This window comes from Benincasa hispida, chromosome 11, assembly GCF_027475165.1.
Source record: "Benincasa hispida cultivar pf3 chromosome 11, pf3_genome.v1.1, whole genome shotgun sequence".
NCBI classification, from domain to species: domain Eukaryota; kingdom Viridiplantae; phylum Streptophyta; class Magnoliopsida; order Cucurbitales; family Cucurbitaceae; genus Benincasa; species Benincasa hispida.
Window position 1 is genome coordinate 37791990 of NC_143488.1, and position 26171 is coordinate 37818160.

Here is a 26171-nt window from a genome sequence, read left to right on the forward strand (position 1 = left end):
AATTCTTAGCCAAATTCTAAAAACAAAAAAGAAAAATCTTATAAATAGAAAAATCTAAAAAATATTTATACTTTATAGCAAAAAGTTCTAAAAGTGCTTATATTTTTGGAACTTTTTGCTATAAAGTGTAAATATTTTTAAATATTTTTTTATATTTAAAAAGACCCCAAACAAAAAAAAAATTTAAAAACTATTTTTTTAAGTTTTCAAAATTTGGCATAGTTTTTTAAACCATTATTGGTAAAAAAAAAAAAAATAGATAACAAAGGAAGAAATTAGAGGTGGGAATAGTGTCTATAGACTTAATTTTAAAAAACAAAATTGTTACCAAACGAGGCTTTAGTTTTTTGTTTTTAGTTTTCGAAACTTAAGATTACAAACACCTCTTTCACCTCTAATTTTTGTGCATTGTTGTCTACTTTTTACCAATGTTTTCAAAAATCAAGCCAAAATTTAAAAAGCTAAAAAAAATAGTTTTTAAAAATTTATTTTTGGAATTTAGCAAAAAATACTACTCTTTTACTTAAGAAAGATACAAACTATTATAATAAATTGAGAAGAAATAGGCTTAATTTTCAAAAATTAAATGGTTAGATTAATTAATGTATTAACAACTAGTCTTTTAAGCCATGTTTACCCTCGTGAAAAGGTAATAAATCAATGGTAATATGAAAAGTGAGCCCCAATTGATTATCTTTGATGTTGTTTATTTGTGTTTTGCATCCGTATTAACACATGAAGCCCACTTCCAAATTTGTAATAAAAAACGCGAAATTGATTGACGAACAAAGCGTGCTCAATCTAGTTGCATTTGGAAATTGTGGCATATTGTTACCGTCACGATTACCGTTATTTACTATTACCGTTTGTCCTTCAGAAATAACGATCACAGTAAATGTGAAAAAATTCATAATTTTAAGTAAACATATTAAAAACAATTTAATTACATTTGTTATTGAGACTTATTGCAATTGATCAATCAATGGATTTCCATTAAGATTACACTGATTTTCATTATGGTATGGTAAACGTGATCTTAATCCCATGCTCGGAGAGAATTAATCAATTCAACAAGCTAATATTTTCACTTTTTTTAAAAAAAAATGAATAAATTATATGACTCAAACTAATTCAACCTAAATATTTTAATTATTAAGTTTGAGTTGAGCTCATCATTTGAAATTGAATTAAACTTAAATGCCTTTGGTTCAATTTGACCTAATTAACTTATTAAAACCAATAAATTTCATTTAAATCTAATTTCCTCTCCTTTCTTAAGATGGCCCAAATTATTATTATTATTATTATTATTATTATTATTATTATTTTTATAATAATAGTGTCTCCTTGATTTGAGCCTAAATTGACTATATATTTTGAATCCAACCTGATTTTTGAGCTCTTTGTTTGAAGGATGGAGTAATTATTTGTTGAAATGCAAATACATATATAGTATATCCTAAAATAAAAGAAAGGACATATAGTACATTCTAAAATATAAGAATGTTTTTTTTTTTTTTATTTGCCATATTATTTGTTTGTCTTAGATTGTGCATGATTGGAGTTGGCATATGTATATAAAAGGTTTAGAGTAGGGCCAAGGGTTGAAAAACAATTAATAATATATCTAATTTAGAAGTTGAAAGCTAAGTGATAATATTATTAATTGATTATTTTACCTTAATTATTAATTGTATACTTTATGTAATTTTAAATAATCTAATATAATTCTTTTTTAAAACATTCTAAATGATGGAAATTTCTTTGATATGTTTTATTAGAAATTATATTAAATAACATCTAGATGTATTCAATAGGCTATAGGTTGCTATAACTTTTAAATTTTTATATTTAATTAAAAAAAACTTTTATATTGTAGTTTAATTTATGTTACTTTCAATATGGTAATAGTTATGAGATTATCAGATTTAGATTGAAGATCGACTCTTTATTATTATTGTTATTATTATTATTATTATTTTAAAGTTTAAAATTGCAACGAATAGAGAATAAATCGTCCACCTTTTAACATATTAGTTTAATTTATTATATTTTCTTAATTTTAAAAGGGAAGCTCATAATTTTATTCGCTGAATTTATAGTTTTGTCTATAATTTTATATTATAATTTTTTGTTTAAAAAGCCATTGGAACGTCAAATAATTAGTTTTTTAAATATATTTTTAAAAAGGTAATTACAATTGGTAGCATTTTTAAGAATAATAACCAAGCGTATAATATCATTTTAAAAAAATTGCAAATATAAACAAGTCTATCCACGATAAACTTCTATTGTTGATAGACTCTTACCAGTGATATAGTCTATCACTAATAGACTCTTACCAATAATATGATTTATCACTAATAGACTATTTAAATTTGGTCATATTTGTAATTTTTTTACATTATGTTATATCTACTAATACTTTTGGTCTAATGTCTATATTTGCAACGGTCCCTTTTAAAAATCTAAGGCTTGTTCAATAACCATTTCGTTTTTTTTTTAAATTAAGCTTATTTCGTCCTTATTCTTACCCAAATTTCAAAAACAAAAGCTATTTTTTTAGTTTTTAAAATTTGCCTTCATTTTTTAAACCATTGGCAAAAGATAGATAACAAAAGAAAAAATTTGGAGGTAAAAGTAATGTCTATAGGCTTAATTTTTAGAAACAAAATTTTAAAACTAAATGATTAGCAAATGAGATTCAAAAGAAACACCAAAGTGTTTTTTTTTTTTTTTTTTTTTTTTTTTTTTTTTTAAAGAAAGGAATGCACGTCATAAAAGAAGGTTGAAGGTTTCAAAAAGTCATTCCCACACATTTGTTGAACTAATAATAGTAAGAGTTGTTTTCATATATAGCAAAATAGTAACTTATTTATCAATATAGTAAAATAGTTTTTTATTTAAAATAATTTATCTAATAATAATAATAATAACAACAATAATTTTCATGTCATTTTTTAAATTTTTTTTAACAAATTATAATAACATATTGGCACGTTTAATTCGATTAAATAAAACCTAGTGAAAATGTCATTTAAGCACATCAAAATGTGTAGAGCTATAAGATTATTATTTTAATGTATTATTATTTTCTTTGTGTAGAGCTATAAGACTATTATTTTATTTATTATTATTTTCTTAATAAACTATTTGACTCTATAAAACTTAAAGGGTTGTGTTCACATGAATTGGTTCATCAACCCTTTGAAACATTTTTTTTAAATTGAACCTTTGGAAACTTTAATAGTATCTTTTCAAGGGTGGTAGATCAATCATGATATGGTTTTTTATTAAAATTTATTTGACTTGAATTAAAGCATGTTTTATTTAATACCTATCTATTTATATAATCCCACAATATATATGATGAGTCATTAATTCTTCCCTTCAATTAGTCGTTGCTACATTTTTCTACTTCTTCCACATTACATACTTTCATATAGTAGTATATTAATTTCTAGGGTTATAGTATAAATCATATATAGGATATGTATAGAATGAAATATTTATTAATATAGTAATTATTATTCTTACTGTATAGTTAATAAGAACGTCTATGTGAAGCAAAGAAGGGAATAACGTCTACGTTAAGTTGATACGAAAATTGAATATAGTTTCTCAACAAAAGAGGAAAGAGCATCGAAATGACGACTTTTCGTACTAAAATTTATTAAAACTAATAATAATTGAAGTGACGATTTCGAAAACTATGTAATAATTTAGGGATTATAATAAAATGACTTCTTAGCTGTCAATTATAAATAATCAGCACACATAATTAAAATCAGTACAGACCTGATTCATTATGATAATATTTTTATATCTTTTACTTATATTCAAATAAATAACTTTTGAAATATTAAACTAATTTCAAGTCGTGGCTTTCTTCCAACTTAGAAGCTGTGAATAACTTAAGCTGACTTAAGCCACTTAAAATACACATATATAAATATTATAAAAAGAATGAGAATAATTTAAGTTGATTTGAGTTAGAGAAATAGGACATCATAAATTATTTAATAATTAATATAATAATAAGAAAGAAAAGGGAAGTATTTAAATATAATAATCTTTTTTTAAAAAAATAATTAGGGGATTTCTAATTATGGCATGAAGCTCCATAATTGGGATGAAAATGTCCTTAGCCGGCGCATTCGAGTGGCTTATGAAAATGGAAAGGAGGACTAAAAAAGATAGGACACGTGGCAGATGTTTAGAGGAAGTACATACGTGGACATTCTAGAAATGGCAACAGGGGATAAATTCTCTCTCCTAGGGTTCCGCGAGCGACGTGTCGGCGATCTATTCGACAAAACAACTTCCGAACGTCTTTTTGTTATTTCCACTTCTCCTGGATTTGGTGTGTACGAGGAAAGCTTTAGTCTACGTGAGGCAAAGCGCGTGAAAGAAACGCGCTCCGCCATGTCGACACGTATGGTAAATCACGGACTCGGGATTCTCTGTCGGACGCCAAGGAGTCTTGGATTGATTTACCGTAACGACATGTCGGATGGACAGAGCGAGTAGATTGGTTTTTCTCTACTCGCGGTGGTTGGCTCATTAACACAAAAGGAGAAAACCACAGAGCGGTTTTGAAATGCGCCCAGGTTTTGGCACTGTTTAGCTGTCAAATGAAAAAACCGCTTTTAGCTTTTATTTTATTTTTAAAATTTCTGAAGCATATAATGCAACAAATAGAAATGAAAATTAAAAAAAAAAAAAAAAAAAAAAGGTCTTAGAGAGAGAGAGAGAGATAGATGAACTTGAATTGGAAATCTCTCTCCAGAAAAGCCACAAGAGAAGAAGCAAATCCACAGACCCTTAAGCAGTAAAAAGCCTACCTTTTTTCTCTTTTTTCTTGTATAATTTCAACTGTTTATTATTGTTTTGGTCGTTTTTGGATCTCCAATTTGGTTTTTTGAGTACCCTTTTTGGGTATTATTTGGGGGAATTAAGGGTTTCATATATAAAAAGAAAAAAAGTTGGGTTTTATTTGGAGATTTGAGTGAAATTTAGGGTGAAAAGAGGGAAGAAAAATGGGAAGAGGGAAGATAGTGATAAGAAGAATAGACAATTCAACAAGCAGGCAAGTAACTTTTTCAAAGAGAAGAAGTGGATTATTGAAAAAAGCTAGAGAGCTTTCAATTCTTTGTGATGCTGAAGTTGGATTGATCATTTTTTCAAGTACTGGCAAACTCTATGATTATTCCCAGTTCCAGGTCAGATCCCTTTCTCTCTCTACAATTCTCTCTCTCTAAATATGTATGTAATTTCTCTTCATAATTTCATCAACTGGGTTTTCCTTTTTTTTTTTTTTCCAATTCATATATGTTTTTGTTTTTGTGTTTCTCCATAATATCATGATTAAGGTTAAATTTTTTTTTAAGAACTTAAAGATTATAATCAAAATTAGAAGTGAAATATATATATATATATTTTAGTTATCCAAGATCATAACTTTAGTAGTACAGCGATTTCTTGGAATTAAATATCGTATGTGTGATAAATTGATGAGTTTGTTCTTCAAATGTATGAGATTTGTCGTTTAATTAAAAAAGGATTATCAAAATAAGACAATTATTTTGTGTTTTCAAGTATGGGGAAAATTTTCAAACATTATTATTGGATTATTTCTGCATGTTTTTTTTTTTCAATTATTATTATTATTATTATTTTGCATGGGCATTTTCTTTGTTAATATTATGGTTTCATTTTCTCTTATGTTGTACTGTAGTTAAAATTTCTTATTGGTTTTTTTTTTAATTATTATTATTTTAAATTTTCTTTCTTTAGATCTTTTTAATTTGTACCTTTCTGAACTTCCGAGGAAGTGAGTGGTGGATGATAGATTCTCTCTAAAACTAAGAACATGCATTCTGCTTTCTGTGTTTTAAATTAATTTTCTTTTTCAAATTTAGTTTTATTTATATATATATATATATATATATATATATATAGGCTGAATATTTTGTTGATATCTTTCAATTTTTAAGCTTTTGGAAACATGTTAATGTTTGATATAATTTAATTTCAATTATTGTATATCTTGATCACACTTTATGAGAAATAATATAATTGTGATTCTAGATTATTATTATTATTATCATCATCTTTGTCTAAATTCTTTTTTCCCCCTTAGGATTTATTTTTCTATTATTCTCTCTATATATTTTCTTTCTATCACTATATTTCTTTTGTTTTTGTAAGATTATAAATATATATATTTGAAAGAATTTTTAGGGTATATTTTTGCTTTCTCTTGTTTCCCTTTATGTCTAAGCATTGTCCAATATTCCTTTCTTTAATTCTCCATATATTTTCTCATAACCCTTTCTATAAATTCTCTAAAATATACTAGTTTTTTTTTTTTTTTTGTCTCTTTGATGCATTTTATCCTATTAGGTGTATTTTTTTTTCAATAATACATTGATTGGCATAGTAATTTATTCTCTCTCTTTGTATATATATCCTCAAAATTACATTCTTAATTGCATTCCACTTGGTTTAAGTATCTGTATTATTGCATTATTTGGTTGCTTTTTGCCCCTATTTTCACTATTCCATGAGCGTTACGATTAAATAAATATAAAAGCTTATGAGGATCTCTACCAAACTTTGGCAATATGATATGATCTAGGGTGGGTGAGTGGTCATCAAAACCAAGTTGAAATGTGTATACACATTTTTTTTAGTTCTAACAAATGTGTGAGACAAAAAGTGTATTATGTGTGGTTTTTATTTATTGAGATGACAGTTGTAATATATTTTTTCTCAAAAGATGATAAACATAATTCAATTGACATAATGGTTGTATTATTAACCTCAAAGTTAGAGGCTCGATTCCTCACTCCACATATTGTGAAAAAAAAAAAATGTAATATCTTTTAAATTGTGTAGGTTGATAATTTTATTTTATTTACGTACATAAAACACCAATAGTAAATAATTCAAAATAAATAAGTGCACAAACTGAAAATTATACCCACAAGTCCCGAGTTTCTACTTTTTATTATTAATGAAATTAAAAGTAGTTTTTTTTTTTTTTTTTTTTTTTTGCAAATTAAAGAAAAACTCATGTGGATGGCTTATTTATATTTGTTCTTTGATAATTAGTTTTTCAGTTATATTCAGAATTATAAAACTATTTGACAGTTTTTTTTTTCTTTTACATACCAAGTACTTTGCTTTTGTAATTAGATATATTGTTACCAAAAGTTAAATTGATATTAGGGGTGAAATTTTTGTGTTATGAAAATGAAGATTTAATCCCTATTATAAATAGAATATTTTTGTTTGTTTGTTTTTTCATTTTATCTGAGTTTAGGATACTAAATACATTTTCTACTCAAACTTGGGCAGCATAATTACTCTTTTAGCTCCAAAAATTTACATTTTCCACTTTTAATTATAAAAAGACAATGTGAAATATATATAAAAAAATTAAAACCATAAAGAGTAATATTCCCCTTAATTAAGAAAAAAAAAATACTTTCAAGAGTTTCTACTCTTCCTCAAATTCTAATAAGAAATAGAAGGATGAAGAGTGAGAATTCTCTTGAGAAAAAAGAATAAGAGAGAAATTTAGATTCTAAAATTTCATGATTTGATTTATGTGTACAATTCATACAAGTTATAATCCAAGACAATTATTACATAGTTTGACCTAAAAAAAAAAAAAAAATCCACTGATATTTGTTTAATTCTATATATTTAACCAATAATCCGAACATAACTCAATTGACATATGAGGGTATTAATAATTACGAGGTCTGTGATTCAAGTTATTCAAATCCCTTATACAAAAGAAAAAGGGAAAAAAACCCTTTTATGTATTCTAAGGATGTAATTTTTTTAGTACATTCAAGGATGATTGATTGAGGAAGATAAGTGATAATAGGGAATTGAATGACTTAACAACTTTTACTTTTAATAACATTCACTAACCTCTTACAAAATAATAACATCCGCTTGAATTTTAATTGGGACAAAGTTCAAAATGCAACCCACCTCTTATTGTAATCCAAAAGAACTATTAAAATAATATTCTTTTGAAAAATATGTCATTACAATTGTAAAATGCGAAAATTTAAACATGTAACAAATAGAGAAGCTTATCAAAACTTTAATTATCAAGAAATGCTTAAGTTGTAGCAGGACTATTAAGGAAATGACATGTCAAGTCCTACTATAATATACAATATACTTTTTAAGACGATCAATCAAAATCAACTAAGAGTTTGATGAGAAAGGATAAAAATGAAACCCCTTAAATTCAAGAATCAAAATAATATTTTAACTCAATTATATACAACATTCCTTGTAATTATAGATAAAACATTTGAATTTAGATAACATGCATAAACCGTGTTGATACTAAAACTAGGTACCAACTTTCAGTTTGTAATGTTTGGGAAAAATTGAACAATCACCCTTGCACGATAGAAAAGACCTTCCACCATAGTGGTACTTGACCACTAATACTCCAATGATTAAGTCAGTTACAATTTAGAGAGAGCAAGAGAATAAAAAATTCATAGTATTTTTAGCTTACCTCCAACGTTTGGAGCTCGTTTGATAAAATAGAGAAATGATTTGGTAATGGTCACTTGGTTAATTTACCTCTTAGATAATTAATTTGACCATTACTAACTTAATCTCTAATCATTACTAACTTGATTATGTGGTTGGCTTAATAGACGGACACTTGATCATAACTTGTCAATCATAGTCGACCTCCTTAAGCTCCATAGGATCGGACTCCATAATTAGGCATTATTTTGTTCTCATGGCCGACCCTATGAAATTGGCCTTCATGAGGTCTATGAAGTCAGCCTTTATGGCCTTCATAACTTCTATGCTAGACCCTAAGAGTCGACCTTTATGGTTCTTGGTGATCTTAGGATAAGAGTTGATCTCTTCGGTTATTATGATTGAGCCTATGAGTGGCCAAATAAAGTCCTTTTTGAGTGATCCATTGAGTTATTCTCTAAAACCAAATTTTCTTTTAATGAACAAACTAATTTCCATGACACACAATAAAGTAAAAGAAAGAAGGAAAAAAAAGTACACAACCATGAAAAATTAATGTGGTGGTTACGTAACAAGTTGGATGTAGCTTAAAAGCTTGGAACGCCACCTGTTAATTGCAGGATATAAATTTGAGGTATTTCTCTCATATATCCAACAGTACTGAACTACGAGCCACATTGTAGTGGCCTATTGAATAGTTGCAATCACAAAAAATGGAAAACAATAGCCTCAACTCACAATTACCAAATAAAAAAAACCTTACAAAGAGTGAACCAAAGAAAACCATTGACCCCAATCCTTCACCAACAACCTCCTATGAAAGCTCGAAAAATTTTCTTGCTTTTTCACTGACCAATTAGTTGACACAACAGCAGAAAATACGAGCTTTATGAGGAAAAAAATGACCTGTAACTTGAAACAGCGAACCCAACATAACTTCAAAACCAAAGATCCTCAACCATAGAGATACCAAAAGTTTGCTAGAAACAAGACCACAGGTGGTAACTTACGTCCTTCAAAGCTATCTGCCTAGAACAACCAGAGTATGTTAGGGTAACACTTTTTTAATCATTATCTTTCATCTTTAAATCACAACTCGTGAGAATTCTTTTTCCTTGAGATGTCCAAACCACAAAAATGTGCTCTATAATGTCGTTTGTATTCTTATAATGATCTTTTTATTTGAGGAGCTATCATATGGAACAAAGTATTCTCCAGCTATATGTTTTAAAGATGTAGAGTAATTATATCTAGAAAGAAAAATTGAGGACCATCTCAAATCAAACTGCAGTTTCTAGTTCTACCTGTCTTTTTGGAAAAGAACATGTCAAATGATGCTTCATCTTAATAAGATTATGGATGAGTCATAGCAAAATCATGTAATAAGAAAGTTGTGTATGGAAAATTGGCAAAAAAAAAAAAAAAAAAAAAAGGAGAGAGACAGACAATCTCTTTGGAAGAAACTTCTACTAAAAAAAAGGTACAAAGATAGGACACCTTTTGAGAGAAGCCTTTTTCACTCTCTCAAAACTCACCCACTCACTTTTCTTCACTCTAAGTTTGTCAAACTCTCGTGCTTTTCTTTCTTTTTGCTTGACTACTTGACTTACAAATGAGGATGTATCTACTATTTATAGGTGTGAGATTAATGGAGCTCAAGCAAGAGGATTTCCTAGGTTTTTCTAGGATGCAAACTATTCTAGATCTTCTATGAGATTATCCTTATCTAAAGGAATTTTTTAGAATTCCTTTCTCACTGGCTTGCCAAATGGATGTTCGAGGAATGATCGAAGAGTTCCTCCTCCATCTGCCTTTCAAAGAGAAATGTTGTTTTTTTTTTTTTTGTTTGTGTGAGTGTGTGCTTTATTGTGGGATATTTGGGGGGAGAGAATCAATAGTGTTTCGTGGTGAAGAGAGGGACCTTAGTGAGGTCTGGTCTCTAGTGAGGTTTCATGTTTCTCTTTGGGTTTCAGTTTCGAAGACTTTTTGTAATTGTTTTTTAGACAATATCTTACCTAGTTAGAAACCATTTTTTAGTGAGATTTTTTTTGTATACCTTTATATTCTTTCATTTTTATTTTCTCAATGAAAGTAGTTGTTTCAATTTTATTTTTTTTTTAAAAAAAAAAAAAGAAAAATTAAAAACCTCTCTGGAATTCCTTGGAGTCCAAATAAATGCTAGGATATTTCTTTTGAGATATTTATTCAATCTTCTAGTTACTAGAGATGTGTAATATTTACACTTAAGCTATTTATGTAGATACTTTAAGAATCTTCTAGAATAGTTAGTGTTGTTTCTACTTCAACAAGTTGGTTCAAGATCAAGTACATTAAAAACGTGGTTCGAGAAGGAAAGATACGAAAATTGGGAAAGAATGTTTGTAGAGCAAAACATATCATTGGAAAAGAAATGTTTGAACAGTGAAATAGGTCGATGTTCTTTATATTTATGTGTATTCGAGCCAGCTCGCACGTAACTCAACTATTCTTACAACACAATCACTTGACATTTAGATGTCAAAGAAACTTGTAAGACATAAAATCCTATATAGACGGTCACCATAACTCAAACTTATTTCCTTTCAAGTCCTCTACTATTTACATGAGCCTTTATAGACCACAAGGCCATTAGGTTATTTACCTTAACCTATCAGGCATGGTCATTCTGAACAACACCATAATCAGATTTATCAGACTTCTAGCAACAAGACATATCAAAACCCTTCCCACAAAATACTGCATAAATTGGAAAGTTGGGAAAATTGCACCGATCCATGTTCATAATGTCTTCATCATGGTTTATGAAAGAAGGGCATAAGTCAGGTGTCCTTGATTTATTTAGGTAGAATTTGAGATATTCTTTCTAATCTGAAACATTATGTGAAAACTGAAGATAAAAAGTTTGGATGAATTAATGTTTATGATGTTTCTGGAATAGCATGGCAATTAAGAATTCCAGATTTGCTTTAGTGTGATTATGTACTGAATAATTAAGTATTTTTTATCTTATCAGCATAAGGTCGATTACTGATCGCTACAACAAGATGAAAGAGGAGCAAAATCAGCTGATGAACTCTGTTTCAGAACTCCAGGTAATCTCTCTTCGTTCATCTACAATTCCAATTTCCTCATTAATTTAGTCTCGTTAACATAAACATCTGCATGTTTACTGTATTTTGAATGAAGCATAAACTTTGTAAAGAACTTTCTACCAATACATTGATATAGAGACAAATATGTTCCTCAAAGATGATTTTTTTCCAAGGTGAAATTCAATGGCTTGGAACATCAGATGGAACTGCATAGGTTATGTCTCGATGAAAAGTGAAATCACTACGATACGGATGATAAAGTTAGAAAAAAGGCTAAGGACACTAAGAAAATAACTTCTGCAATAGATTCTTGATCCCTACAACAGAATTAGAGAACTTGCTAATGTTGTGATCTTCAAAAAGTTTATGAAACTTGCATGCGTATGAATTCACGATAGACTTCCTTAGACAATTACACAAGGAGATAAGAAAGGGGCAGTAAGGAAAGCAAGGAGGTGTCAAGTGGGAAAAGTAGTAAGAAAGAATGACAAAATGCAGGACCCATGTAACTAGGAGAGAAGCCTTTAAGTTGTTTTTTAAAAAAGTAGGAAGTGTTTTAAGTAGTTATGGGCAGTAGAGAAAAGGCGAAGAGCCTAGAAGGCTTTTCGAGGACTAGAATTCTCCTAAATTGCACTTCGCTTTTGCTTACAAATGAAACTTCTTTTAATGCTTATCAGAGTTGTATGAGAGAAGTGAGTTCGTTGAGGAATGATGGAAAATAAGATGGAACAATAAAATAAAGCATGGTTGGAAAGTTCCCCAAAGTTAAGGGGAGTTTCCTCAATTCAAAGCACAATGGACGTTAGACTGAAGCAATTGAAAATGAGATGGAGCTGAGCATTGAGAAGGATATGGAAAGTGAGATGTAACAAATGGAGGAAATGTGGCGCAGATCGGAAACCACAACAATAGCTGACAAACATATGGGGGGGAGAGGGATGATAGAACTGGAGATGCTGATATTTAAGAAGCACCAGATTGGCGGATTATTCAGGGTGCGAAAGTACATTTAAGTAAATAAACAAAACTTCTCATTAGTATTCAGTGTACCTATCGGAAACTTCTCGACCTCCTCCATTATATCTTCCACCGGCAATCCTTCCCCATTTTTCACTTCCATGTAAAACTCCATTTGGCAGAGAGATCTAGGAATTGGCTTCCCTGATTTTCATCATTCACAGAATCAATCTTAGTTTTGGGCCTCTCGGCCACAATAATCGTTCGGTGGGGAACATTAATCCTTTTGGTGTCCTAACCTACAATCCTTTGTACAAACATTTAGCTTATTATCCTTCTCCAATCCTCTTCTTTCGTCTCTAAACTTTGGAAGTATAACATCTCATGAAAAAATTTGATTCTTCTCCTAGCTCATAGGTTTGGGGAGGTTTATTGTTCAGCCTTCATTAACAGAGCCTCTACTTATGTCCTCGGCTAAAATTAGTGTATTTTGTGAAAATCAGCTATGGACTTGAACTACCTTTCCTGGCTTCTTCTTTTTGCTTTAAAGGTATGGTATTGTTTTGGAAAACAATTGCGTCCACAGTTGTGAGCTCAAATATACAAACAAAGAGCTGTCTTCAGTCCATTGAACGACAAAAATCACTTATTCCACAGCCTAGTTTTATTTTTTAGTCTCATGAAATATTTGATTGGAGAAAAAGATGAGAACCTTTTCGTGTTGAGATTTTTATATTTTAAAGTATCCACAAGTCTTTTGAGTTTTCTTGCACAGTAGTTATCAAGGCAACTTGTAGGATATTAAATCTAAGATAAATGGTCACCATAACTTAAACTCATTTTCTCTAATGTCATTGCTATTTACATTGGTCCTTATTGACCACTAGGTCAACCCAAGGTGGTTGAGAATATATATAAAATATTAAATATATTATAACCCATCGACCTAAGTTTTAGGGTTCAGTGGTAATTCAATATGGTCTTAAGAGTAAGAAGTTCAGTGTTTGAACCTTGCAACACTATTTCCTCCCTAATTGATATCAATTGGGCATATGTTGGACTTCATAAATCACACTGGTATTTAGGCTCACATATAAGAAGAGTGTTGAGGATACATATGAAATATCAAGTATATATTAACCTTGCCTAAGCTTTTTGGAGTTTAGTGTTAGTGATGAGTTAATAGACAGATTTGTTTCTCTTTCCTGACTTACCCTTTTTCTTGATGGTTAGCAGTTAGGATTTACTTGTAATATATCCAGTTTGCTTGTTTATTTTGTGATCCCTGTGTTTTGGGTGGGTTGGTTTTGCCTTTATTTTCCTTCTTTTAAGTCTGCAAATCCACACGAGCCGCAAGGATCAAACTCTGGAGATATCAAGGGATTTGCCTTCAATTATACTTTCATTTATAAAAGAAGGAAATAATGTAACATAATAGAAACCCTATACTGTGATTTTATCAACCTTGGAGGCACCAAACAAATCTCCTAAAAGAAAAGAAACTTCACATAATAATGTGTGCATACTCAGCAATCAGCATTGAAATTTTAGGTACCACTGCAAAAGTTATTTAAAATCATGGATATTAGACTATAGCCTAGAAGAGGAATGGCAGAAGAAAAAGGCATTTACTCCAATCAGTAATTACGGCACAGAAATAATAGTTTCTTATATCTTCACAAATATATAGACATATATTTTTTTTTATTCCTTAGTTTTGCACTATATCCCATTCTATTCAAAAGTGAAGTAAAGTAAGGCCTTCCAAATAAATTAGTTAAAATCATTTGAATGTTCAACTCACCTATGCCACAAGTAATACTGTAATGCTGACCATCTAATCTACGATTGCTAGTTTTGGAAAAGAGAGGCAGCTGCTTTGAAGCAACAACTGCATTACATGCAAGAATGTCACAGGTACTCCAACTCTTCCTGTACTTTCTTCTTCTTCTTCTTCTTTTTTTTTTTTTATAAAGAAACTCTTCCTGTACTTTATATTATACAAGGAGAAAAAAATATAATCAAACCGTAAAAACTTCTCAAAGGAATCCTATTACTGAGGTTTAAGCCTGGACACTTGCTATTGTATCAACTAGTGAGCAAAACACAAATGTTCCTCTATTTCACAGGTCATTCACAAGAAACCAAATTTTTTTGACAATTTGGTGCCGAAATATTAGATGAAGAACAAGAAAAACGTAAGAGCTAAGTTAAGAGCTAAAAGGACTCTTGTCAAACACCCAAAAAAAAAAAAAAGGAAAAAAAGGAAAAAAAAAAAAAAAGGAGCTAAAGAGATGGGTGTTTTCTTTCTTACTAAGGCTCAAATCATTCCAATTCAATGAATCGAGTAAATGATTAACAACATGCACCATACACATCAATAATTGCATGTGCCATTTCAATTAGGCATAAGAACAACTGAAGTACATTCCAACTAGAAATAGAACACAACTTAAGTACATGAGAATTATTTTATATTCAGAATGTAAGTGTCATGATACAATTTTTAGACCAATTGAAGAGCTTGGAAGAAGTTTGGTCACTTGTTAGGTTCATACCTCTCTACGAGCCTCAATGAGTATATGTTGTTTGTAATAATCTTCTAACTCTTATTTTGCTTGATTGAAGTCCCATGTTATATTTGTTTGGCTCCTTCTGAAGGTTGAGTTTTGGTGTATCACTACCCCAGTACTCTTTCATTTTTCCTGTATGAAAGAATGGTTTCTGATTATATACATATACATATATAGCATGTAGGAAACTTGAAACAAGACAAACAAGATCGATAACTTCGTTGGATATCATTGTGTGTTTGAATCGCCACCACACACGAAAAAGCTGAGTGAAGATCAAATGATCCAAACATGTAGACTGTGACATTCACATTATATGGACTGTATGTGTGCACGCACAAACATGAGATAGACCATTTAACTCATGAGCAGAATGAATGGTAGAACAATGGTTCAGAGCAGGGTGATGATGAATCAATACTTGATTGAAAATGAAAATGATCAATTACAATTGAGTGTTGGAAGAAATAAGCTGACAGGTGTAGGAGTGTCTTTTGTCAGTTGTCACTTTTCTGTTGGGATCAACACAGGGAAAGAGAGTGGAGAGGGAGCTCCGGAATCTCAGACTTCCTGGGCAGTCCATAGCTTGGAGCTTGTATTTCAACTGGAATTGGCAAATTCAGAATGTTCTTGGATTTCCCTTTTCTTTAGAAATGGAGAAACTTTACGTTAAACAGAAGAGAGAGAGAACCACAGACAAAAGGCCTGGGGTCCCTAAACCAAAAACTGGAGGATCAAAAGAGTGAGGGCCTCCAATCTAAAAGAATGAGAGCACGCTGTGTGTTCAAAAAGAACTATATAGAGCACTCCAAGAGGAGGCAGTAGGACATTTTCACAAAAAGATATTGGAAGTAAAGGTCTTATCTAAGAACAATCTTATATTCCTTTCCTTCCAAAGAGCCTAGAGGGAAGCTCTACAAGCATTACTCCACAAGACTCTAGCCTTATCTTTGAGCCACCATCCGGAAAAAATTATTACTTCAAAGTTTAAATTGATACAACCCATAAAGTTTAAGGGTAGTAATTGATATTTTTCCTAAAATTTTTGGTATGAAAGAGAGATAGAAGTTGATTCCAAATCAAATGGTATCAGATATTCCACAGTGAATCAAACAAGATTAAAAAACTTTTACTATTTTCTCAAAAGTGGGACCTGACCAAGATCAAAAAACTTCTAATATTGTTCATGAAAAGGTTGATTAGTTCTTCCTCAATGCTCGACCTCATGAATTTTCTCAACAGAAAACCATTTGATAATTTTAATTTTAGTCAAACTCTACTATCCCATCCTTCATTCTGATTGCCTTCATGAGCAAACGTCCAACAGCAAACACTGGCCTACCAATATTAGAAGGTTCTAAATCCTCTTCCAATCGTCAGGGCTAGAATAACTTTATATGGTAAGTGGTAACTTCAAAATATATTTTAAGCATGAGTTGTAGAAAATCACACATTCCTTGGTTCTTTAAAATTAGACTGATAATTAGATAATCATGATAAAAGGTGGAAAACTTAACATTTTATTGACACCTTACGTTACCATCCATGCTCTATATCATAATTAAGGCATGCTAATGACTGAGAGATAAAATGAAATAATTCAAGTCTGAATCGATGAGGAATAATAATATAATTCAATAGTTTACGTAAATATGAAAAGGAGTTCATAATATATCCACACTCCTATATTTGCAGACACCTGATGGGTGAGGAACTATCTGGCCTGAGTGTCAAAGATCTACAAAATCTGGAAAGCCAGTTGGAAATGAGTTTGAAAGGTGTCCGTGTGAAGAAGGTATAAACTATGAAGAGACCTCAATAAAAACATACACCTGATAAAGCATATTGTATGCGGATGTTTATGTGTTCTTGTATTTTTCTTGCAGGAAAAGATTTTAAGTGATGAAATTACTGAACTAAGACAGAAGGTTTTCCCCACTGTAAATATCCATGTATCTCATTATATCAAGAAGTGCTGAAACAACAGCTAATTTGCAATAATTATGTTGCAGGGAAATCATATGCATCAAGAAAATGTGGAACTCTACAAGAAATTAGATATGATTCGTAAGGAAAATGCAGAACTGCAAATGAAGGTAGAGATCCAAAACTTATGTTGAAATGCTTCATTTTTTACTTTATTTATTTTTGGGTAAAAAACCAAACTTTCATTAAAAAAAAATTAAAGAGTATACAATGGCATACAAAGAAAACAAGTCCACCCACATTAAAAAATAATAATAATAAAAAAAAAAGGTCCAATCCCTAACTAAATTGTCCTCCTAGGATCTCTCGACTTCCGTATTCTGCTATTTCTCTCTAGTAAAATCCCCCACAACATTGAAAAGAAACAAGATTACCACATAACTTTTATTTTATCCCAAAATGGGGGATTCAAGTCCCCTCCTCAATCATGACTGCGTTTTTTGTGTACCAGGCCTATGGACCAATGGAAGTGGATAAAACGAGCAGTAGCTCAGTTCATCAATTCACTATCACCAATAGATACAGTATGCCTGCTCCCGTCCATCTACAGCTAAGACAGCCACAACCACAAAACAATGAAACACCAGTACCAGGGATAAAGCTGGGGTATGTTCAAGCAATCTGTATTTATGACATGAAATAAATTCCCTATCAAATTCATCTGAATATCAATCTATACTACTCAACTTTTACTCCCAAGCCATACTGAAATAGATATAATTGAAACTTGCAACAGATTGCAACTGCAATAACAGCAGTTAGATCATGGATGATTTATCCATGGTCATTTCATCAACTTGTCATACAGTACGGTCATGTTCAACATGAAGGTGTCTCCTGCTTCAGTCACTAGTGCATTAATGTCACCAGATCCATCACATTTGGTATGCAATGTTCTTCAAACTCTATATATGAGATAAATTTAGCAGCAAGACCAGCTACATAAGTAAGTTTACCAATAATGACAATGCATCATATGTACCATGTGTTGTTCTAGCTGTTTTTAACGTTTGTTGTGTTAAGTAATTGACCAGACTCTAAAGTTGTGATGCCAATTAGTTGAATGAAAGTTAATGTTCATCCAATCTTATATATGGCAGTACTAAGCTGGTAGACACTTGATCGCATATGAGATGCCTGCAGTGTGGGCTTCCTTTTGTTGAGTTGCCAAAATTAACCATATTAAATAATCCCTTATCCTAAAAGAGTGAGCTGTTTTGGGATTAAAATAACCATTCATATACGTCACTAACACTCCACTTGTGTGTATTCTCAAACTTAACTTGGATGATTAATGAATGAGATCACCAATGTAAAGCAGCTGTTAGACTATGAAATTTTAAACCAGTAAAGGAATTTAAAACTAAAGGTTTCTCTCCATTCACTTTTATAATCACCAATCCTTAAAACTTGAGTTGTTAGCTTATGATTATTTTGTTTAAATACTTCAAGCACTCTGCAATATCTGCCCTGTCATACCCAACTTCAATTCATAATATATAGAAATGCCAATCTATGACTAATCCTTGAATTGATTTTCTTTTTCTATTTAAGATGTTTCAAATATGGCTAGAATGGTTCATTGAGAACCAAAAATCTATGATAGTAACTAGAAAGTGTTGCTGGAGTAGCCAGTTTGCAATTTCCAAAAGAAAGGGGCACTTCTCCATTTCTTCTTTGTATTTTGTAATTTGGATATGTTATATACTTTTTCCACAATTATATTACGCTCTCAGGTTATGTTTACTTGTTTACGCTGGTGGTGGTATTCAATCTCCTTTCAATATCCCAAAGTTGGTTTGTATGGAAAAAGAAATTTTATTCCTTCAGCTCCATGGCAATGTGAAACCCAAAGGACCTCTGACTTTCCACAGACAGGAATAGGCATCATTTCAACTAACTTAAACCAATTTTTAGGATACAACTAAACTTTGTAATCCTATATCTTTGCAATATAAATGTATATCTTTGTGCACATAGGGGCGAGAAACAAGGTCCTTTTGGCTAAATGGCCTTGTGATTCCATCATGAATCTGACATCTTATGGCCCAAGGTCAATGTGGCAAGTATGACCCTCAACCTTTTGAATAGACCGTTGGTAGGGTTAAAGCACTTCCAGAAACCCATGAAACTTCTCTCTTTTTTCTATCCCAATTTGTTCTGCATGTGGTGGGAGATGGGAGGAATGCTTACTTTTGGGAGAATAAGTGAACGAGGGTAGAACCATTTGTTCCTTATCCCCAATTTATATTTGTTGTCCATTTTGAGAAATCATTTGATGGCTTTGATCCCCTCTCGCTCTGAGAACCTGCCTTCTTCTTGGGAGTTCTGTCACCCGTTGACATTTAAGGAAACAACAGATATTTTGCTCTATTATCTTTGCTTGGCAACTTTCGCTTTAGCCCTGGTAGGATGGATATTTGCCTTTCAAGTCCCTGTCTACCAGGCTTCTCCTCCAATCCTTTATTTCAATGTTCGGTTAGTTCCTCCTCCTCAAGTGATTCTATTTTTTCCTTTGTTCGAAAGGTGAAAATTCTCAGGATGGCTAAGTTCTTCAAATGACAAGCTATGCATGAAAGAGTTAACACCTTGGAACAGATCTCAGCTAGGAAGACCATTTTGGTCGGTTGTCTTTGTTGTATTATTTGCAGGAGGGCAATATAGGACCTTGATCATAACGTCTGAAGATGTGATTTTGCTAATGCTATTTGGAGATGTTTTTGTGAGGTGTTCAATTTTTACTTAGCTCTCATTGTGTAGGAAGACAATCAAGGAGTTTCTTCTCTATTCGCATTTTCATGAGAAAATATTATTCTCGTGGTAGGTCAGGTGTGCTATTTTGTGGGATCTATGGAGCGAGGGAAATAATAAAATCTTTAGAGACAGGTCTTACAGTGAATGCTTGGTCCCTTGTTAGATTTAGATTCTATGTTTCTATTTGGGCTTCAGTGACATGGCCACTTTGTAATTACCCTATTGATCTTATGTTACTTGAGTTAAGTCCATTATTGTAGTTTGGCTCCCTTTGGGAGATTTATTTTTATAAATCTGTGAATTCTTTCATTTTTCTCATGAAAGTTTGGTTATTCATCAATAAATAAATAAACAAATAATATATTTATACATGCAAAAGAATATACATATGCATGATATAATCAGTATAAAGTAGAAGTCAGAAGTAATAGACATAAGGCTAAGTGGATTGAAAGAATGTATAGCATACCTTCCTGATTGTAAGGCTGTAAACTGGTTTGACATGAATATACAGCACAGAAATGAAAACTTCGGCATCTGAAAGATTAAATATAGAGAACAAAACGTGTACGATACACAATATAGTAGAAATTATAAATCCAGACATCCTCCATAGCACAATGTCAAGGTATACACACAAGAGGAATCGCTGGTACTAACATGAGCGATAAGTAATTATAACCTACAAGTAAATAAGAAAAACGTGAAAGGAAAACAGAAATAAAAACCACCAAAGTAAATGAATACCAGACTGAATAAATTTGCATTGTTCCTTGCTTCACAAAAAGATCCAGATTGTAACTTTGTAAGCATGTAAAGGTCCAGACTATAAATCCAGACATGCTCCATAGCACAAGATCAAGGTATACATACAAGAGGAATCACCAGTACTAACATGAGCGATAAGTAATTATAACCTACAAGTAAATTAGAAAAACGTGAAAGGAAACAGAAAATAAAAACTACCAAAGTAAATACAAGAGTGAATAAATTTGCATTGCTCCTTGCTTCACAAAATGTCCAGATTGCAACTTTGTAAGCATGTAAAGCTCTAACACCAGAATACCTGATTGATAACATGCATAAGCACCATGAATTCAATATCAAAAGAAAGACCCACTTACAAATTATTTAGCCATATACGTAAACTAGAATTGTGCTAGACATAAACCTAGTTTAAGAGCAAATATGAGACATAAATCAAGAATATAACTATTACATTTCAGAGATAACATAGTATCACACACATTAGATATAGATTGCAATAAATTTAAGCCTTTTTCACACGCAAAAACAATACAAGCTTTTATTAACTGGTTCAATATAAACTTTGAGCTCTTTTTAATAAACCTACCCAACCCCTTACCTTTTGAAGAGAGGTACCCTGCCTAAACTTGACGTGTGACTTGGTGAAGTTTTGAAACTAGCAAGCCATTGCTGGCTCTTTTCCTTCCATTACACTTTGCTACACAAGCACAAGAACAAACAGAACATCGATAATTATTCCTATTTGCCATGTATCGTATGCAGTATAAGCTCACTAGAGAGATATCACTAACTAGCAGTTTTGCAAAATAAAAAAAAAAATTAAAAAAAAAAGGTGGGCAGTATTAATGTATGAAACTGAATGATATAAACTATCACCAATTGGCCTAGTAGTAAATAAAGGGCTAAGAAGGAATGGGTTCAATACATAGTGTCCGCCTACCTAGGATTAATATCCTACAAGTTTCTTTAAATTTACCATAGCCTATCAACTTAAACTTTTGGGTCAATCAGTGATTTAATATGGTATCAAAGCGCATAAAGCCCAAACCGACATTGGGTCCAATAATAAAAATTGAGATCCGATTCAAGAATAGTGAACTCAAAAGAGGCACCATCTTAAGGGAGCATGAGGTACTACGTTCAAACCTCTGTTGTCATTTCCTCACCAGACCCCAATTAATATTGACTTTCACTTGTTGGGACTTCTACAAATTTTCAAACCAACAAGGGGGAGTGTTTAAGAGTTGATTAAATTTACCATAACCCATCAGTTTAAGCATTTGAGTCACTCTGTGATTTAACAATTAAAATTTGAAGTTGCAAATCAAGAGAAAAAGAAATAAAACTCCCAAGATCTTGATTATAAGCATTAAAGTCCTTAGTTACAAAAACTCAAAGCGGCCTCCCACCCCCCAAACCCCCCTCCCCAAGCTCTACAACTCTAAAGACTCTTATTTCTCTCCAAATAAATGTTTCAAACGATTTACAAAATCAAAAATGTAAAGTGTTTGTCAAAGTGCAGCCCCTATCCACAAAGGGTGAAGTAACACCTCCTCCGCTCCTCCAAAACCTACTCTGCCATTTTCCCTTTAAATGCCTTAAAAAAAGACTTAAATCACATCTGCAAATTGATCTCTAGAAAATATGCTTCAAATCCTTCGAGGCACTCTTACAAACAATGCACCATTGAGGTTTAGAAAGAAAAGAAGGTGGTTTTTTTTTCTCTCTTTGTTCTTTTGTAAAATATCAACTTTCACTGAGAAAAGAAATGAAAGAATACAAAATCATAAAAATAAAATTAAAAAAAAAAAAACAAAAACAAAAACAAAGCCCACATGATATATAGAACTATCTCAATTACGTTTAAGAACTCCCCGTAGTTTAGGTGAATTCCTAAAACGATATTAAGGATAACCCTCATTAACTAATTGATAAACAACCCCAAGAAAGTTAAACAAATTTAGCTTGGAAAGATGATCAAAGAAACATAAGAAAGAAGAACTTGTTCCAATTATCCTATCGTTGGTTTAATGTTTCCTTGTAACACACATATTAATTATGTTTTCCCTTATTGACTGTATTTATTGTATTTATTAGGTAATTATTTTAATTTCCTAATCTATAATAGGTCTGACCTCTGCATATGGTGACCTAATTCTATTATTTGTGAATAAGGCAATTTAGCAATTCTCTCGAAAATTGACATGGTACCAAAGCAGGCGGTAGAGGTCATGTGTTCAAACCTCTACAATGGTATTTCCTCCCCAATTAATATTAATGTCCACTTATTGGGTCTTCTACATATTCTAAGCCCACAAGTGAAGGAGAGTGTTAGATGATATAATATTAAATTTACCTATATCTATTAACTTAAGCTTTTGGGTAAATCAGTGATTTAACACCATGGGCAATCTTCCTGACTTGGGATAGATTGTGTGACTCAACTCTTCATGGCTTGACTTGCAACTTCATCGGTTGATTCAGTTGAGATATGTAATCAATGGATTGACGTATCTCAGCCAAATTATCTTGGAAAGTCTGCCAAAAGTTTGCATCACTATAATTTGTTTGAAGCCAAAGTTTTTGGTACCAAATGATATAGAAAACTATCTCAATTACGTTTGAGAACTCCCCTCACAAGAGGGAGCAACCCTAAAGAAAGTGACTCCAATCAAACAACATAACATCTAGAGAATAATTACAAAAGAAAATTGTCACCAATGCCCAAAGACAAACACGAAATCTCACAAGAGGCCAAACATCACAAGACTCCGTCTCAGCCCCAAAGTCTAGGAACTCTTATCTTATATCATTAAAAGCTTCGTGTCGGGAAGCTGAAGACCAAACACATCAAAGAAGTAATTCCAGACCGACCGAGCATAAGCACAACTGCAAAAAATGATGATCCAACTCTTCCTCCGTCTTTTGACAAAGGATACAACAAAAAGACCCAACCAAAGACGACAACGACCTCTAGAGCCTATTCATAGTATTAATTCTTCTGTGGATAATCATCAAGACAAAGAACTTCACCTTTTATTGGACGACAAACTTTGCATAAGACAAAGTCAATGGTGTAAATCCTCCTATGAGTGGCTAACCGAGCAAAAAATTTGATTTTCTTGAGATTCTGACCTTCTAAAGCAATGAGAATAGGAGGTGGGGGTAGGGGTGTAAAGAAAACCCCACAAAAAGAAAGAAGGGACCAATAAGAGAACTCTAAATGCAAATTAATGGCTTAGAATTGAGATCCCTAGTCCTCAAGGAAAGGAGAGATCATTAAAAAAAAAAAAAGAATAATAATAATAAAATTAACAAAATGACAACAACAACAAAAAGAATATCCAAAGAGTCCTAATCAAACAAAAAGAATATCCAAAGACTCCTAATCAGACAAAGAGCACCCAAAACCCTAAACAGTACAATGGTACAAGAGAAAACTCTAAAAAAAGAGAAGGATAGAATCCACATAAGCAAATTCTAAGGGGGTGAATTGTAAAAGCGAGAAAACATAAGGCAAAGAAACTTTCCCACCACAAATCCTCCTAGAAATGAATCATTGAGGCATCCGACCTTAATAGAGATCCTCAAAAAGCTAGAGAAATTCATGTGCCAAGAGGTAGAAGTGCCTTTGACATTAGAATGTGTAACGGGGTTTTTTACTCATGGCACATTTGAACGATATTCAAATTCATGTGCCAGTGACATTGCTGTGCCAACCTAAATAATCAATGATCACATTTGAATTCATGTGCCAGAGAAAACACTTGATGGTTCTGTAGAGATACCAGTGTGATGGATTCTACAATATTCTACCTCCTCAGGGTTTTTTACTTGTTGACTTCTATTTTTTATAAGAGACCTCCATTATCAGCAACATGAATTCAGACTTGATATGCATATTAACCATTCATCATATAAGTAGAAATCCTTAATATAGACCAAAAATTACAAGAATCCTTATATTACCTAGTAAAGGCCGTCTGACATAGAAAATCCTGATTAGATAGACATGAAATATAGAACGGAGCATCTAAGTTACAACTAGGCTACCTTGTGTGTGAAATTCCTGACATTGCAGGGTCGTCCAACAAAAATCGGTAAGCACTATAAAACATAACTAATGGCAATACCTAAAGTGCAAGACTAAACAAGAATTTAAATCATACAAGATCATGATAGAAATTCTACAGGTATAAAATGGAGACTTATTTCCAAAACATAAGGTTTCCTTTCCTACCATTAAACTCATGATAACAGTTACACTGTTCAACAGGCTACTTGAAATTTCCTCCTATATGACAATTCCTTGCATTATGTGCTTGTGTCTAGGCTACCAGTTCTAAAGACGCCATAAACACAAAAAACAAGGTTCAAATAAATGAATATTGCGAGAGTACCTTTCATTTCACACCCATTTTCGTCGTGGCCAATCATCAACAGCCCAAGCTTTCACCTATCACAACGTCAAAGTTTCCATAGATAATGAGTAAGTATTGCAGACATCGATTTCTCAATTAGTTCTCTAGAAACCAACTGATATGCAGAAAATAGCATGGATGCAATGTCCCTGGTGCTCCAGTCTGAGAAAATCAGACAACTCATCATGCAGTTGAAAATTGAAATATATATATAAAAAAACACGTAAGCTTAGTATATGTTACACAGCGCGTCGAAATTCTAAATAAAACAAAAATAAACTCTCAAACAGTTCATCGGAGAATATCCGATGCTAGTACTCCAGCCATGCATCCGTAGATACAAGAAACTCATCCTTCATTAAAAAAAACATTACACAACGATCAAATATAAAGATCATTTACTACGAAGGCAGCTGAATCATACTACGGAAGAAGACGCAACATCGTATCAATCTACACGCTAATCGGAAATGAGAAAATAACCGAGGAAAAAACGGCATTACCCCACATGATCAATAAAGTAAATGATATATCGAGTCGTCCGAATCAGGAAATCGCCATGGATGATTCCAAACAAGAAGCAACAACTCAAAACCTAGAAACACGACGAAGAATTCCGACGAGATCATAGTTAGAAGAAGAAAAACAGAGAGAGACGCAATGGATTTTTTCCATGGGACTTTCAGCTTTCCTTTTTTCCCGCGGATTGAGAGAGAGGAATCAAAAAGCTGGTGGCGACGAGGAGAGAGAAGAAAATATCTCGGCCAATTCCGGGAGAATGAAATAAATAATGTAGGAATTCGGATTCTCTACAACCGGAGCTACGAAAAGACAATGGGTTCGTAGAGCTGTCGAGTTCTTAGAGGTCAAGTTGGAAAATGAAATGACGGTTTTGACCCTGGGTGGTGGAGTGAGAGTAGTTGTGGGTGCAGGGAAGTTTAAAGGAACTGATTTTGCGGGGCCCACAAGTGGAAACGTAGGACACCATGACCCAGACAGCTCGGACAAAAGGTAACCAACTTGACAAGTTGTTTTATAGGGGTTGGTGAAATTGCTGGAAATTTTGGCACATGTCTCTACTGTTGTAA

At 32.0% G+C, this 26171-nt stretch overlaps 1 protein-coding gene and 1 long non-coding RNA gene across 14 annotated transcripts; one reads left to right on the plus strand and one right to left on the minus strand.

Annotated features, from left to right (window-relative positions):
* Positions 1-4612: 4612 nt before the first annotated feature.
* LOC120091548 (uncharacterized) lies at positions 4613-25843 on the minus strand. Of its 12 annotated transcripts, none has more exons than XR_016524715.1 (7): positions 25587-25843; positions 25063-25118; positions 21261-21359; positions 15140-20960; positions 14386-14566; positions 14046-14138; positions 13933-13947 (listed from the first exon to the last, which is right to left on the minus strand). It is a non-coding gene; the product is annotated as an uncharacterized LOC120091548 (long non-coding RNA). The 12 variants fall into 12 exon arrangements; XR_016524714.1 differs by having other exon boundaries at positions 14386-14571; XR_016524716.1 differs by lacking the exon at positions 14386-14566.
* On the plus strand, positions 11032-18225 carry LOC120091547 (MADS-box transcription factor 27-like). 2 transcript variants are annotated; one of them, XM_090307424.1, is made up of 7 exons: positions 11032-11624; positions 14437-14498; positions 16850-16949; positions 17041-17082; positions 17167-17250; positions 17592-17746; positions 17877-18225. In XM_090307424.1, the coding sequence occupies exons 1-7, from the start codon at positions 11577-11579 to the stop codon at positions 17890-17892; spliced, it is 507 nt and encodes a 168-aa protein (XP_090163550.1). In that variant the 5' UTR covers positions 11032-11576; the 3' UTR covers positions 17893-18225. The 2 variants fall into 2 exon arrangements, with proteins under 2 accessions (XP_090163550.1, XP_090163549.1); XM_090307423.1 differs by having other exon boundaries at positions 11483-11624; positions 17592-18225.
* Positions 25844-26171: the final 328 nt, after the last annotated feature.